Source organism: Perognathus longimembris, chromosome 5 (assembly GCF_023159225.1).
Source record: "Perognathus longimembris pacificus isolate PPM17 chromosome 5, ASM2315922v1, whole genome shotgun sequence".
Taxonomy (NCBI): Eukaryota; Metazoa; Chordata; class Mammalia; order Rodentia; family Heteromyidae; genus Perognathus; species Perognathus longimembris.
Window position 1 is genome coordinate 73912079 of NC_063165.1, and position 17558 is coordinate 73929636.

The 17558-nt window shown below is 42.6% G+C and overlaps 1 protein-coding gene across 7 annotated transcripts in view; it reads left to right on the forward strand.

Annotated features, from left to right (window-relative positions):
- Window positions 1-17558, forward strand: part of Tnik (TRAF2 and NCK interacting kinase) — a 371845-nt gene that overhangs the window by 212238 nt on the left and 142049 nt on the right. For all 7 annotated transcript variants that reach the window (XM_048347119.1, XM_048347122.1, XM_048347120.1 and 4 more), the window contains exon 3: window positions 11387-11443. In XM_048347119.1, coding sequence (XP_048203076.1) covers window positions 11387-11443 — 57 coding nt within the window. The remainder of the gene's footprint in view (window positions 1-11386; window positions 11444-17558) is intronic.

Genomic DNA, 17558 nt, shown 5'->3' on the forward strand with positions numbered 1-17558 from the left:
GGTTAATTAGAGATGGAGTCTTGGGGATTTTGCCTCCCTGGCTGATTTGAAGCAAGATCCTCTAGATTTTAGTCTCTTGAGTAGCTAGAATTACAGGTGTGAGTCATTAGCACTAAATACTAGCCACAATTTTTGAAAGATTAAAATATACACTTACTTTTTAAGTTCCTTCTCTTCTGACCCTCTGTATATATGCTGGATCTCTCTGTGTGTCTGTCTGTCTCTCTCTGTGGCTCCCATATACACATACATATACGCACACACACTTGGAGACAGGAGACATTTGGTTGGGTGCTCTCATCGTAACCTTATCTTTCCTTGAGCATTACTATGATGGCTATGAATTGCTCCCTAAATTTCCTCTATCCACCTCGTTCCTGCCCAGATACAAGCAAAACCTATTGGAATTGCTTTTGTGTTGGCACAGAGCAAGGATTCGGAGACAAGGAATACTTCCCTTTCATGTCTAGCCTTTCCCCGCCCCTGCTTTATATTACTTCAGATATATACTTCATTATATTCCAGACCTTTCCCAGATGGCATTTCTTTTGTTTTAATGAAAACTTCTGGAGGTTTGAGGACACTGTGGGAGAGGACTATTCATGGCAGCCTGGTAAAGAGTCACATGGGCCCCCATTTGTGTTCCTGGGGCTCTGAGGATGACAGCTGGGGACACTACCCTTCCTCTCTCTAGCAGCCCTGGCTGCTCAGCCCTCCCTTGCCCGCGCTGAGCCATGCACTGCTCCTGCCGTGAAATGGAGCACTGTCTTTCCGTTATTGCAGCCATCTATCCTCCCTGCTACTCTGGTGCGGGACCCCCGGCCCCCGGCCAGTCCCCACTCGCTATGGGCCAGGAGGTTTGTGCAGGAGAAGGTGCGTGTCCCCTGTGTTGGCAGGGTCACCCCAGATGGGAAGGAAAGCCTGGCCTTGTGAGAGTGGGCCAGAGAGCAGCTGCTGAGGAGAGACAGCAAGAAGGAGCGCCTCAGGACGGGCGGAGAAAGACTAGTGTGCTTTGCTTTTCCTTTCATTTTTTTGTTTTAAGAGAGAGAGCGGATGGAGAGGAAGAAGAGGAGAGGAGAGCGAGGACTAGAGGAAGGGGAGAAAGGGAAGGGGGGAGGGGGGAGGGACGAAATGAGCTTACTTCTGCTTCCTGTTAGGGGGGTCTCAGGACAAGGGGTGGCAGTGGTGGGGGCTTGTCCAGGCAGCTTCAGGCCTTGCTCTTCTCCCTCAGGATCTTTTTGTCTCTCCCTAACCCTTTCCACAGGGAAACCTAGGAAATGAGTAAACATGAGAACACTAGGAAGGAAGGAAAGCCAAAGCCAAAGCAAGAGAGAGTGAAACACAGATCCTGTGGCTCTTCCTTGCGATTAGGATCCAAGAGCTGTCCTTGTGGTAGGCTTTCCTGATGACACTTGCAAACAGGCTCCCCAAGATATAACAAGCCCCTTCCCAGGTTGTGGCCCAAGGATCTTGCAGTCTCTGTGGATGGAGAGCTTTGGTAGCCCAGCTTTGTAGGTGGTAACAGGTGAACACCTACCCTTCCCAAGCAGCTGACCTACGCCAGCCAGGTGAGATCAAGCAGGGTTAAAACCTAGTCCCTGCCTTTAAAGGACAACTGCTTGACAGAGGATGGGAGAGGCTGCACTTTAAGGCCCAAAGTCATTAAGGACATAAGGCAGGTGGGAGAAAGGTGCCTTCTATTCCACTCACACAGGCTGTGGAAAGCTATTGGGTGTTTGGAAGAGGAGAGGAGGGTTAAAGGAATGTAATGGAGGGGGCACGGGTAAACTTAAAGTACCCTACACATATCTATAAAGTTGTTTGTTGTTTTTTTTTTTACAATGAAGCCTTCCTGTACTATTAATGTATTCTAATAAAAAAAAAGGAAGACTTTGATTTGCAATAGAACCTCTTGTATTTCCAGTGGGTATTTCTGAACCTGAAAATGCAAAGCATCAATACCATTTTTCCCAACAATTTATCCATAAATAAATGGCACTTTCTAGATTCATTTAAAAAACAAACAAACTAGTAGGGGGCTCTATCCTTTCATCACTTTTTTGCGTGTTTGTCAGTACTGGGGCTTGAATTCAGGACCTCTCACTTGGCTCATGGCTGGCGCTCTACCACTTGAGCCATACCTCCAATACCAGCTTTTTGCTGGTTAGGATTTGTCTGCCTGAGCTGGCTTTGAACCATGAACTTTAGAACTTGGCCTCCTGACTAGCTGGGATTACAGATGTGAGCCACTGGGGCCTGGCCCCATCTCCCATTAAACTCCTCTTTCTGGGATGTCAGATTTCATAGAATATTAAAAGCTTGCTCAGTCATCATGCACAATAGCAAAACCAAGCAGCCACTGGAAATTCCACATAACATTAACTTTTGTACATTTAAAAAAAATCTCAGTAATGGCTATTTTAACACCAAGATGTTTACAAACTGATAACTTCTACATGTGTTGTTCACCTTTTATCTCCGGAAGAAAAGAAAATCCCCACAGGCTCCTTCCTTGTCTCCTTTAACTGAAGTAGGTTATAGTAACCTTCATATTGGGTTGAGGGCCACTTCCCAGGAGTCACCCCTGACTCAGGGGACAGAGAAGAATACTGGGTTGGAGAGTTGGGGAGGAGTACAATATCCAGGGGGACCTTGAGCTGTCTCCCCCATGCGTTGAACCCCATTTACAGTGGATTTAGTGCCCCTAGACATATATGTGTAAAACTCACAAATGACTGTGGTCTCCGTAGGGCAGGAGTTAAACAAGACCCCGTACAGTCTTTGATTTTGTGCTTATTTTGGGGGGTAAGAGGAGGGTGCTGGGAATAGATTCTTGGCTTAAGGCCATGCCCACGAGACTGGTGGGCATGCTGCTTTCTGAGCTCTCCTCACCCTCGTCACTGCTGTCACTTCAGCTGTGTGTGCCATTCCTGGGTACAGGCACTAGGCTCCCTGCCACAGAATCTGCATACATTAACCATTGTCTGCTACAAATTGGGTAGATTTGCTTCCTTGAAGCATCCATTTTGATTGATAACTGAGCCAAGCTGGCATCCATGAACTTGAAGAGACCTAGATTCCGACAAAGAAACCCAAACGGCTTCTTGTTCCTCTCCCTCATGTCTGTGAGCAAGTCTCAGCTGCCTTCTCCCCGAGTGGCTGGCCCGGAACGCCATCTGCTCTGTTCTAGTAAGTGGGGTCAAGGTTGATAGTGTGGGGGCTGTCCTAAGTCAGGACTTGGCCTCATCTTTGCCACCTCCTGGGGCCCTGCTGGCTGCACCCTAGTTTCTACATGCATGCTGATCAGGGCAGGTTTTTGGTTTTGGATTTTGTGTTTTGCCAATCTGGTGGCTTGAACTCTGGGCCTGGGTGTTGTAGCTGAGCTTTTGTGCTGGAGGCTAACAATCTATCACTTGAACACAGTTCCACTTGTGGCTTTTTGTGATTAATTGGGGACTAAGAGCTCCCAGACTTTCCTGCCTGGGCTGGCTTTGAACTGTGATCCTCAGATCTCAGCCTCCCGAGTTACTAGGATTACCAGCATGAGCCCCTGGTGCCTGGTGCTGAGCAGGGATGTTTTAACTATGAGTGATGGATGTGTGCAGCCTAGGAAACGCAGCTTCCGTTCACCTGAGACAACCCGAGCAGAAGATGAGACGCCTCGCCAAATGTATTCTGTAGACATTCGTGTTCCTTAATCTGCAGGATCTTTAGAATCCTTTCATCAAATTCTCTTGTCTCCCTCTATGCCGCAAGTCCCGCGTTATCAAAGGAAGGTAGCATTCCTAAAGATGTACAGATAGGCATCTTAGCCAAACTTTAATCTGAACGGGAATAGAAATGGGAGTTCACCTTTGCCCCCAGCCTCCCAGCTCTGAGAGAAAGCTAAAACCAATTTCTAGTTTCTCTGTGATCTTTAGAGAGAGGGAAAAGAAATTGGCTTCTCTGTGGAGTTTTAAAGGACCGACATTCATCTTTTACCTTCTTATTTGTGAGCAAAATGATTGTAAACCCTGCTCCCAGCCTCTTCCAATCTGGTCCCATCCACTGTGACAAGACAGAAAGTGGGGAGGCCATGGGGGGCAGCAGGGTTAAAAGGGAAATGATGTGGTTGTGGAAATGCTTGGTATAAGCACCTGAAGGCAATCTTTAAATCTCACTCTTTCATTCAATCTGTTATTTAGCAAATATTTACTGAGTTCCTTCTGTGCTGCTATTGCATCGGAGGAGGCAAGGGAGAGCTTTGTACCCAGTCTTCTCCTAAGTCTGACTGGTTGGTCCTTCTTCTTGTGTTTCTATTTTTTTCTTGCAACTGGGAATTGAACTCCGGGCCTTGCACTTGCTAGGCAAATGTTCTACTATTTGAGCCACTCATGCTCAGTTCTTTTGCTTTTAGTTTATTCTTCAGGAAGGGTTTCATGCTTTGGTCCAGGCTGGCTTTTCACCATAATCCTCCTACCTCTGCCTCCTGAGCAGTTGGGATGTTAGGCATGAGTCACCATGCCAACTTTAATTTGGCCTTCTACTCACTTTCTTTATCACTTTCGTCCTCATCCAAGTTGCTGTCATCTTATAGGACCTTGGGAACTGAGAGTTGTTTCCACGGAGGGACCACGTTGAGAGTTGTCGGTTGATGTAATATGAGATGGGGAATCTAGATAGTGAATTGCATCATCAGTGACAGACGGACAGACAGACACGTAACTAGAATCGTTGATCTATGAAGCACCAGCCATTATTACATGCTCTATACTTGATTTGGCTTTTTATTTTATTTTTTGAGCCAGGGCTTGACTTTAGGGCCTCACACTGGTACTCTACTACTTGTGCTAGGATGTCAGTCCTTTTCTTTTCTTCTTTCTGTTGCTGGTGTTGGGAATGGAATCAGGGCCTCGTTCATGCCAGGCAAGTGCCCTACCACCTGCTCAACACTTGCAGCCCCTCTGATGGATTGCTTTATTTTCATGGTTTGGGAATAACACATTTGAAAACAGCCCAACAAGGGCTGTGATGAGTGGGTCAGTATAGATGTCTTGGAACCACCAAGGTAAGTGTGCTCATTCACCACTAGCTCTCAGCTAAATCAAAGCAGAATGAGCCACGCTACCTCTGTGTGACCTGGGACAAATTGGGGAGATGAGGAGGTGGGGGACCATCTGTGTTTTCCACAGCCTCCATTTGCTTCTGAGCTCAGCTGGAAACAAATGTGTTTCTGTGACCTAGAAATGAAAGCACTCTCGCAGGCTAGCCTCAGGCCAGCAGCTCCTAAGCTCTCTCGCTGTTCCTTAGAAAATAATAGCAGTAGCAGAGGCAAGGCTCCTGTGGCTGGCTCTTTCAGACAGCCTTGTTCTTGTCTTGCATTCATTTTCCGAAGGAGAAAAGAGAAGGGCTGACATGCTGTTGTCTTGGAGGGAGCTGGATGCTTACCTGGTGTTGAATTCTTTCATCTGGAACAAGTCTCCACAGACTTGTTTGCTGATTCAAAGTGAAGGTGAATAAAAGAAGCACGAGAACAGAGTTGGGTTTGTCAGTGCTCCCCCCAAACTGATAATCTCCCATCCCCCCTTTCTCCCCTTTTGCTATTCTTATTTTCTTCTCGTGGACAAGTTGGTGTGCTTTAGGACATTATCTGACACTAAACTTTGGCTCCAGTTTATTTTTCTCTATTAAATTGACTTAATTTTTAATGTTGATTATTTCACAAGGATAGGAAAAACAAACCTTAGTTCATTATTTTCTTTAAAAATGACTCTGCAGCTGCAATCTGCCATTTTCTAATTTTTGTGGAGAATATGTTTTTGTCTCTCTTTAGTGGTTTTATTTTTCCTCTCAATAGAAATTTAATTTTTAGTATTAGTTGAACATGCATTTCAGATTCAAATTTAGATGTTGTCTGACTTTGAATAATTTATCTTCCATATAAGTGGAAAGGAATTGAAATTGGGCTTACTGCCAGTCACTCATGCCTGTATTCTTAGCTACACAGAAGGCTGAGATCCAGAAGAATGAAGTTCAAAGCCAGCCAGGGCAGAAAAGTCTTTGAGACTCCAATTAGCTAGCACAAAGGAGGGCTGGAGGTGTAGGCTCAAGTGGTAGAGCATCAGCTAAGTAAGTTCAAGGCCCTGAGTTCAAACTCTGAACCTGCTCCCCCCCCCCCCACACACACACACAAGAAAAAGAAAAGGAAAGGAGAATCTGTGCAAATTATATACCAAAATGTCCCATTTTAGAGGGGAGAACCAATTGCTTTCCAAATTGATCGTGTACTAATTGTTAAGAAAGTAATTTATGGGGCTGGGGATATAGCCTAGTGGCAAGAGTGCCTGCCTCGGATACACGAGGCCCTAGGTTCGATTCCCCAGCACCACATATACAGAAAAAAAAAAAAAACGGCCAGAAGCGGCGCTGTGGCTCAAGTGGCAGAGTGCTAGCCTTGAGCGGGAAGAAGCCAGGGACAGTGCTCAGGCCCTGAGTCCAAGGCCCAGGACTGGCAAAAAAAAAAAAAAAAAAAAAGAAAGTAATTTATAAGGAGGCACTCCTTGAGGAGATTATTTCGCTGTTTTTCTCTGTGTTACAAGCCACCAAACCTCAAGTGATTTTTAACAAATGAGTGGTGAGAATTTGTAATTCCAGAGCTGGGTAGCAGATGAGTGCAGCCTGGGATAGGCTCTCATGAGCTGTGCAATTTAGGGCTCCTTTCTACAAATAGAGGATTGTGACATACACTTAAGATGTCTGTTGATAATCAGTTTATTTCTGTTTTTATAAAAATGCCTCTTGGAAACTGTCTTTAACCACGACTCTGCCTTGAGTTTTTTCTTATTACTATTTCAGTAGTTGTACAAAAGAGGTTACCATTCAATAGATCAGTTTATGAGTACAATGCATCTTCATCGATGGACGTCCCCCCTTTCATTGTTTTCCCCCATCCCTCCCAACCCACCCATTCTTTCAGGGTTCCTAGCTTCTTCATGGGATATGCATTGGCTATTAAGACTGCCTTCTCCTCCCCAGCCCTTTTCCTCTCTTCATTCATGTCCTCCTTGCCTTGTGTTTGTAATGATCTCATGGTCAGAGGATTCCTTGAAGTTCCTTTAAGGTGTTGCCTTCATTTGGAGCCTAACTGAGCTTGGTACACGCTGGTGATACACAAGGCAGCACTCTTTATGCCCTCCCTCACCTGGCCCTCAGAGTTGGACAGCTCAGCAGCCATCTGCTCCCGAGCATGGGAATACCCATTTCTGGGACTGAGTCCAGGCTCCTCCCTCTTTCCCCTGTAGGACCTCATTTCAGCCCCAAATGACACGAAAAGGTACATTACTCATTTGTCTAGCAGCCCCCAAGAAATGCTATTTCACCTTAGAAGGGCCATTTAAAATGGAGGAAAACAAGGCTGATTTTTCCTGCATTCAGAGTGGTTATGGTACTAACAAATGAAGCAGAAAAATCATATACCCTAACATAAAAAAAAACAACAGCACTTTGTTTTACTGATGTCACACTGAGAGCTGCCCAGAGCCTTGCATTAACAATGTGACATAGGTCGCTTATCTCAGGCCTCTTCTCCAGCCTTGGGCCGGCAGTAGTGTGTAAGCTACCTCTACACAGCCCCTTCTTGCTGTTCTTTAGGAGTAGGGGTGCCCTGCTAATAAATTATTCATGCAAAGAAGATGTGCTAATTCTTAAGGTGCTTAAGATTTTTAGCAAAATCTCTCAAATGGTGTGCCTTAGGAAAGAGGCCTCTGAGCTTAGGCTCCCCACAGTAATGGAAAGTGAAACTGGTCTGTTGGTAGTACAGGGACAAGGAGTGGTTCACAGGAAGACATAGAAAAGCGGTGCTTCGGGAAAATCTAGAAAGAACAAAGTTATTGTGAAGTCACCACGACAAGACTATCATTATGTTTGGAGAACTGCAAACAGATCAGCGTGGAAGCAAGGAAGAGCCTAAGCAAGGTAGTGTGGCAGACAGGAGGCTTCTGTAAGCCACAGGTGGAAGCTGCCCTGTGGTACCACTGCAGGAGTTTCATGTCAGATCAAACCATATGAGCCAACATAGATGACATCAAACCAGCCCTTTGTATTTGTCTGCAGTTCTCCTCTTCTCTTTTACTTCTTAGAGAAACAGCACTGTGTGAATTATGCCTTACTTTAAAGCAAGCTGTTGTTTCTTTGCAATGATTGTCATCATTGACTTACCAGGACCTCGGTGACACTGGAGGTCATTTGGTATGTATCAGTAGAGGGCGCTGTTGCTGCTTCCTTCCTTCCTTCCTTCCTTCCTTCCTTCCTTCCTTCCTTCCTTCCTTCCTTCCTTCCTTCCTTCCTTCCTTCTTCCTAAAGGACTTCCTTCCTTCCTTCCTCCCTTCCTTCCCCCTTTATTGTCAAAGTGAATTACAGAGCGGTTACAGTTTCATATGTAAGACAGTGAGCACATTTCTTGTTCAACTTACCTCCTCCCTCATTCCCCCCTCCTTCCCTTTTCCCCTTCCTCTCCCCCCCCCCATAAGTTGTACAGTCGGTTTGCACCAAATGGTTTTGTAAGTATTGCTTTTGGTATCATTTGTCTTTTTTATCCTTTGTCTCTTGATTTTGATATTCCCTTTCCCTACCCTAGTTCTAATACACATATATACAGTATCCAGGGTACTCAGATGAGATACAGTGATAGTGGGGGTACAACCACAGTAAGGGAATACAAGAGAAACAAAAAAAATGGTACGGTGGAAACAAGTGTTATAGCATTGTTGTAATTGTTTTCAGCATGCTTCTTTCTTGTATGAGGTTGACTGCTCTGTGGGCAAGTTGGTGTCCCTGGCCCTGGGTGAGGCTGGCACTAAGCTCTTCATCAGTCACATTAGAAGCTGAATTTCCACATGCTCTTTGGGATGGAAGGAGCAAGTGACAATGATTCCTTGTTTCCCTTTTTTCCCATCCTCTGAGTACAGTCTCCATATGTTTTGTGTACAGAGGAACAAGAGGCCAGATGAATCTGATGGTTACAGTCACAGCCTGTATGAACACCAGGCCTATGGGATTCTTGTTTGAGGCTCTTTGCCAGCTCTTTCCCTTGAATTCCCAAAAGTTGTATAAAGTACAAGACAGGCTGTGGCCAATATGGCATTCTGATTTAATGTGATTTATTATCTCCTCCTTAGTCCTCCTTCTCCAAGAGAGGAGAAAAGAAAGAGAATAGGATGAAGGTACAAAGAAGAAGGCAGTACTACTAGATCCAGATCAAAGAGGGTTTAAAAGCTGAGATATACAAGACAGAACTAACAAGCAGAGTAGGCAAAAAGTGACAGGACAAGCAGAGGAGTTGGGGGATGGTTAGTGTTGTAGGACAAATAGTAGCAGAGAAAGGTGAAACATTCAGCACCATGAACATACAGTAGCCCACAGTTGCAAAGTTAGCCCAAGTAAGCTAGTACACTAGCTGTTAGAGCTAAACCACACAAAACCAGTGTGATTTCCTCAACCACGAGTGCTACCAACAGCCTCCTTCCTGCAGTTGGTCATTTCTAACCATGTCGCACTCACCAGTTCCAGAAGTACAGTACCTTCAGGGATGGATGGTCCTTGTCTTTAGGAAACAACTTGGCAGGGAGGACCACATTGATAATTAACCCCAAGACAGAGGGTCACCAGGAAGAACAAATAGCATCTTCCAGCTGCTGACATGTGCCAGGCTCACTCTAGTGTGTTGCGTTTCATTCTTACATACCCAAGTTAGGGCTTCTTGTCTCTGTTTCTCATGAGGAAACAGGGGGCTGAAAAGGTTAAGGGATGTGCTGAAGGTTCTGCAGTTGGAATTTTGAACCCTGCTGCCCTAGAAGCTCTAACAGAACATCTGATTGACACACAGACTGAACATCCAAAATGCTTCAACATCCCCAAATTGAGTACCAGAACAATGCTGCCCCCAAGTAGACAATCTGACTCCTGATCTTGTCTGACAGGTTAGTCAAAATTCAGACATACTGAAATTACTCTATAAAATAATCTCCACATTGGGTATCGAATATGCATAAGAAGCATAAATAGATTTCATGTTTAGACTTGGGTCTCATCTACAGTATATCTCATTATGTATATGCACATGTTAGAAAAATGTGAAAAACATCCAAAATCTGAAATACTTCTAGGTCTCAAGATGTCCTGATAAAGGGTATTCAATTTGCAGAAGATAAAATACATTTGAGAGTAGTATGAAGCCACGTGTTAAGAACTGATGAGATAGGGCTGGGAATGTGGCCTAGTGGTAGAGTGCTTGCTTAGCATGCATGAAGCCTTGGGTTGAATTCCTCAGTATCACATATACAGATAAAGCCAGAAATGGCACTGTGGCTCATGTGGTAGAGTGCTAGCCTTGAGCAAAAAGAAGCCAGGGACAGTGCTCAGGACCTGAGATCAAGCCCCAGGATGGCAAAAAAAAAAAAAAAAAAAAAAAAAAGAACAGATGAGACGATCTTTGCTATTGCCTATAAGTCTGACATACACAGTAAGTTTTCTCAAAGAACAGAGAAAATTTTGAGATCACCCCTTTTGAACAGACTTTGGAACACCCTGTGTGGTTGCTGGTTCCAAAACCCAAAGATGGCTCTTTGGGAAAAGTGTTAGCCAACAGTAGCTAACACTCAGCTTTGTCTCCCTAGCTGCCTTCAACTGATCGACGCTTCATTTCAGTTCTTCTTTTAACATAAAAGTCAATTAAAAATCACAAGTGAATGATAGCAGAATTATATCTGCTTGATTTGTTTCTATGCAAAGTGTTTTTAAGAATCATGCTAGGTACCACTGGCTCAATACCTGTAATCCTAGCTACTCAGGAGGCTGAGATCTGAGGGTTATGGCTTGAAGACAGCCCAGGCAGGGAAGTTTATGAGACACTTATTTCCAGTTAACCACCCCAAATCTGGAAGTGGCGCTGTGGCTCAAGTGGTAAAGTGCTAGGGTTGAGCACAAAAGCTCAGGGATAGCACTCAGCCCCAGGACTGGCACACAAACAAGAATCAAAGAAACTAAAGCTTCTTCTCTTCCTGTTTTCTGACTGAGATATTTCCGTCTCCTCTATCTAGGCCTGGCTTCTGTTCTACATAAATCCACCTCTTCCATAAGCTCTCATCTAATGGCTTGGAGAGGAGAAGAGCCAAATTGTTCCACATTGCATTTTTCATTTAACTTGATGGCCCCTGTGAAAATAAATCTGCATAATTAAGTGATTGGGAAGTTTCTCTCCGTGTGTGTGTGCGCGCCTGTCTGTCTGTCTGTCTGTCTCCCCCATTGACATGCTATAGCTCAACGTAGGTAGTTGTTTTTATGGTTGGAACTAAATTCTAATACTGCTCATCAGAATTAACTCTTTGCAAATTATTTTTTCTCATTACAGGGTCGTCATGTCAAAACAGGCCAGCTTGCAGCCATTAAAGTCATGGATGTTACGGGGGTAATGTATCTTTATCTTACTATCTCAATAACTGTATTAGTAGCAAAGAAATTAGTGATCAAAAAAAGTGACTTTCCCAGGGATAAAATTCTTCCTAAACATTAAAGATCTTTTCCTACTTGGGCTTCTTTGGGAATGTAACTGCTGGCCAAAGAGACTATGCATAAATCACTCTAATTAAATCCAGACCTACACACTGCCTTTGGTAGTTAGAGTGAATAATGTGTGCTCAAAATTTGCATACACATAAGCATGAATATTTGCATAAGAAAAAAGAATACGAATTTCAAGGTATTAGAAGAATAATACTCAGATTACACAGGAAAGATGAGCCTTAATGGGCTCCCCAAAGGTCTGTCTAATGCTAGGGTTGACAGAGCTTAGATAGCTCCAGAATGCTGAGTATTTTCCAAAACAAAACATTTTTGACCAAATCACATAAGCACAAATTATCATTATTATTATTATAGAGCCATAATGAACCCTCTTTCTGGCTGGGTGATCAAAAGCAATCTAAGGAATAGACTTTATGTAAAATACACTCTAATGCTTTCAATCCTTTTTGCTAGATCTATTTAAAATATTTTAATGCCTTTTCAAAAGTACAAAGCAAATATCAGACTTGAAAGGATTCACTGGACATCAAAAGCATGCTAATAATTTTCTGTTGTCCTGGGGATTTTTTTTATAAGATGTCTATCTGCTCTACATGAAAGATAAAAGACCAGAGCCTTCATTTAGCCCCACAATGGAGTCCTCAGTATACACATAGAATGAAGGAAGGATTCAAGTGCTAAAGCTACCTGCCTAGCGAGGGCAAAGTCCTGAGTTCAGACCCATGTACTGCAAAAATTTTTTTAAAAAATAAAAATATTGTAAGCCCACAAATAGGACTCGAATGTGGCTTAGTGATAGAGTGCTTGCCTAGCATACACAAGCACTGGGTTCAATTCCTCAGGACCACATAAACAGAAAAAGCCGAAAATGGCTCTGTAGTTCAAGTGGTAGAGTGCTAGCCTTGAGCAAAAGGAGCTCAGGATAGTACCCAGGCCCTGAGTTCAAGCCCAAGATTGGCAAAAACAAGCAACAACAAAAAAATCCCACAAATAAAGAAAACATACAGTATAAATATATATTACATGGTAGTTTCCTGCTACGATAACATTTCACTGATTTTCCCTGGTATTTTCACACATTATACCCATTCACTTATTCTTTATTGATTATTGATATAATTCCTTGCTAAATTATATTCAAGTGATGAATATAGTGGCCCATGCTTATAATCCCATCTACTCCAGAGACAGAGACTGGGAGGATCACAATTTGAGGTCAACCCAGGCAAAAAGTTAGCAAAACCTTTTCTCAATAAATAAGACAGGCATGATGGCGTATATTTTATAATCTCAGCTACTGTGTGCATAAGTAGAAGGATCACAATCTGAGGCCAGCCCTGGGCAAAAAATGTAAGACCTTATCAATAAATGAATAAAGACAAAAAGCTTAAAGATGTAGCTCCAGTGGTAGAGTTCCTGCCTAATAAGTATAGGGCCCTGAGCACAAATCCAAGGAACACACACACACACACACACACACACACACACACACACACGTGCGCGCACACGCGCGCGAAGTTAAATATAACCAATAAACGTACAAATTTAAATTAATAAAAGTAAATTCTACCTCTATGTGTTTATTACCACCTGGATGAAGTTCTAGGGTTATTTTTTTTACTTTAATACAGTATTTAAGAGGTTACATTATTTTAGAGATTGTAAAACAGATCAATTATTTAATCTCAAGCCAATTTAGTAACACACAAGGCCATGTAGACTAAGAAACTGCACGTGGTTTATGTTCATGAGGTTAAATTCTGCCTCTTGAAACAGGATTAAGCATCATAGAAGTATTTTGCTCTCTCAAGGAATCTTGAAGTTGATGGTGCAGAGATGTGTGGCAGTTTGGTAAAGGATAATGGTATCATTTTGTTCTGTCATTTTAATAGATAGCCTTTCTACTTAAGCTTACTTCATGGCTCAAAGTGGTTGTTTATCACATTCTACATAATAACCCCTTCCTATGAAAGGGATGGAACTGAACAGAAAGACACAGATGAAGCATTCCCTGATTTCATTGGCCATATCTAGCTGCAAGGGAATCTGGGCACTGTCCCCTTTTTGTTCTGACAAGTTTCCTAGTCAAAAATACAGGTTCTACAAGTCAGATATGAAGGAAGAATGATGAATTAGAAGGGTCTGCCACAGAAATGAAAACCTGATGTGATTAGCATCTATGTGGAAACCTGTGATGGAAATGTGACTCTTTTATAAGGCCCCGAGCTCAGAACAGGTAGAATCTCCTTTATTGTTCTGCTGAAGTCACACTACTATTATTGTCCTTGAACCAGATTTCTACATAATGAGATGCACTTGGCAATTTTACAACTAATGGTGGTGGATGCAGTCCAAGACATTCATACTGTAGATTAAATTCTGCTGTGTGATTTTGCAGAACTCATGTTGAGTTCTATTGACATCATTTATTGTAGGTTATAAAGTTGTTTGTTGACACATAAAGTTGGACTTGAAAACACTAATAGCTCTCTTCTACTTTCTTGTTCTGCTGAGGCTTTAAGAGCGGCTCAGGAAACCATTCATTTGCATCAAAAAGAGTTACAGCTATTTATCCCAGAGTGTGAATTTTCAGGGTCAGGAGTGTCAGTTTAACCTTTCTAAATGGGGTTTCATCAGGCAACTAAGACCTATGGAAAATGACTTAAGTGCTATTTTCTCAATTCTCCAAGGCTGCTACAGAGATAAAGCGGTTGTACATGTGTACGTAAATGTCATCTCATTAAGATAGTGGATACCATGCATTGTAGTATTGCAGAATCCTTGTTCAGATGGGCTGGGTAAGTTCCTGTGACTTAGTCATGCTCTTACTTCCCCATCACCCTTCACAAAGGCAAACATGGCTGCCTATCCAGAAATGCTTTGTTATGTCCATGATCAGCTGACCATTGTATCATGTCTTACACATCATAGTCAGCGTAAGATTCCCTTGTGAATTCATATGGTGCCTTTAGTAAACAGTCTATTCTACTCTACCATGTTGCCTTTTGTATACTATGGAATATTTCAGATGCTTCTTACCAATTATTATAATTGCGCTCATTATAGCTGCTCTGTTAAAAACTGACATGAATTCTCAAAAGTCATCTTTGTTCATTGTTTGCTCTGACCTATGATGAAGTTACCATAGCTTATGATAATGAAATTGATGAGGCCACAAGCTTGAGATTATAATTTTTAAATTACTGGTTTTATTCTTTACCACTTCTTTTTATAGAAAACAGCCACAGAGAAAACCAGACACAATGGCTGTATCCTTCCAGTTTTAGAGCTGAGATATTCTTCCAAATTTCCCAACCTTGGTATCAGAACTACTGCTTATGCTCACACTTGAAGTTCTTTTAGGTCCCCAAGTCATTCTCAAAGGTGTCCCATTTTATTGCCTTGTAGGCTTCCATTCCTACCAGATTTGTGTTCTCTAGATTTTTGCCTACAATGGCCAAGTGTTTCTCACAGTGAACTGCATGGGAGGCTCATGGGATAAGCGGATACTCAGGGCTGCAGCAGGATTTCACTGTAGCCTCCAAATCTCCTGTTTCTGCAAGATTTCCAAGAAGCTCCACATATACCAAAGTTTGAGGCCCACTTTTCTTGTGTGTTGTATTTATTCTGGCTATGGGGTATGAAGAAACTATATTTCTTTCATAACCTAAGTGATCCCCATTATAATTTATAAAAATTCTCTATGGAGAAAAAAAAAAAGACACCCTCAAGTGCATATAGAACTTAGAAAAACTATCCCCCTTACAGTGACTGACTGAGATTATTCAGGGTGCTTCTGGTTCTAAGTCTCTTCTTATACTTACACTCAAACTGAATGAGGCTGAAAGGGGAAATGCACTGGCTTGTTTTTATTAAACAAACAAACACTCATAAAACTAAAATAAGCAGGATCTAGGAAGTCCTATGGTATAAAGAGAATTTTGTTCTTCTCTCTGGGCTTGTCTTTTGTCCCACCAACAGATCCAATGTCATGTTCTAATTACCTCATTGCCATGAGACACAACAGAGGACTAGAGTGAGCCACAGTGGATCTACTTCAATCATGACCCACCTCTGAAGGTGCCTGTAATTCTCTCCAGTCAGGTCTGGGTTATATGGTTGGCTCTGGAACTCACCATAGGGACTGAGCGTTGGGGACACTTGATTCCTCAAAGGGAAACCAGAGAGCTATTAGAAAAGTAGGAAGGATGCTGGATGGACAAAAACAGGAGAATTCCATTAATATATCATATATCATTACAAAAAATGTGTCCAAACCTGATTTTGTCCTTAAGTGCCATTCTGGTTTCAATTTTGTATTCAAAGCCAAAAATAAGCATAGTGGTAGCTACCATTGATAGAAGGAAATACTATATGCCAGAACTTATCTAAATACTTGGTGTACAATCATTTAGTTGATCTCAACAGTCTACAAAACAGGTTCTGTTACTTAGCCCATTTGAGAAATAGGAAAATCAGATACATATTAAACATGTAGCCATTAAATGATAGACTATTTCAGCCTGAGAATATTCTACCCTTTAAATCTATCCTTTTAACATTATTGCTGTAGGTTTCCATTTTATGTTTACTTAGATGTGATTTGCTTTTATTGATAAATTCAACAGTTGTCTACTGATGATTGTTTTCCTGGCAGGCACTGAACATTCAAACATAAACCTGATCCTTGAAGAGGAGCTCATAATAATACAGTCCTTCCCTAAATATTTACAAAGCTTGAACCCTTTTTTTGTAAGGTTATAAAAATCATAAGGAGGGTAACATCAGATTTGATGGGGGCAGACATCACTGGTTGAGCCCAGAGGACAAGGAGGGGACAAGGACATTCCTGGCCAAGGAGACAAGATGGACTGAGACACAGAGGCTGAGGTATAGTGTTCTGGAAAGTGCATCATTTAGTTTTAGTGTTAAAAAGTTCCAAGCAGGGATTGCTAGGAGATAAATGTGAACAAATTGGGAGCCAGGTCATGAAAGGTATTGTATATTGTGGCAGGAGGTTACAAGGTTTTCAATTGTTTTTGCCTTTCCAATATGCCACATTGATCAAATAGACTTGGGAAAGATCTACCATGTAAAGAAGATGCAGAGAATTGTGTTTTCCTTTTCTAAAACCTGGTAAGGAGCCCTCAAGTCCTCACTCTGCTCCCCAAACCACTGCTACAGCCAGTGCAGCAGCTGAAGGTCAAAGAGAATAGCACAGGGCTGGGGATATAGCCTAGTGGCAAGAGTGCCTGCCTTGGATACACGAGGCCCTAGGTTCGATTCCCCAGCACTACATATGCAGAAAACGGCCAGAAGCGGCGCTGTGGCTCAAGTGGCAGAGTGCTAGCCTTGAGCGGGAAGAAGCCAGGGACAGTGCTCAGGCCCTGAGTCCAAGGCCCAGGACTGGCCAAAAAAAAAAAAAAAAAGAGAATAGCACAATGTGTTTTGCCTGTGAGAAGAATCCATCAGAAACCCTGCTTCGTGGGGTTCTTGCGTCTGTCCACTGCATCCTTGTGAGTGAAACCTATGATTTGTCTCCATCCCTTTTGGGATGGCAGTGGCTTTCTCCCAGGAGCCTCTAGTAGAGGGCTTTGCCCATGTTAAAGAGCTCAGTGAATGTTCCTGAAACTGGTTCCTCTTTCCCAAAGGGACACCATTCCATGCACTGATCCATGGTACAACCCATAATAACATTATTAATAACAGTAAATGGCCCTGACCAAAATAAAAATGGCTCACACGGATGGTTTATGTGCCAGGCGCTACTGTTCTTAATACCTGATATATATTAACTTACTTAATCTTTCAAACAATTCCCATTAGGGAAATAATATTACTCTATTCATTTTACAAATGAGCAATTAAAAGCATAAGGAATCTTAAGCAACTTGCCCAGATAATGTATGAAAGAGAATTCAGACCCACACTTCCCACTACCATCTTGGAGATGGAGAAGTATCGCTGGATTGTGGCCTTCACATTCAGGTAGAAGTGGG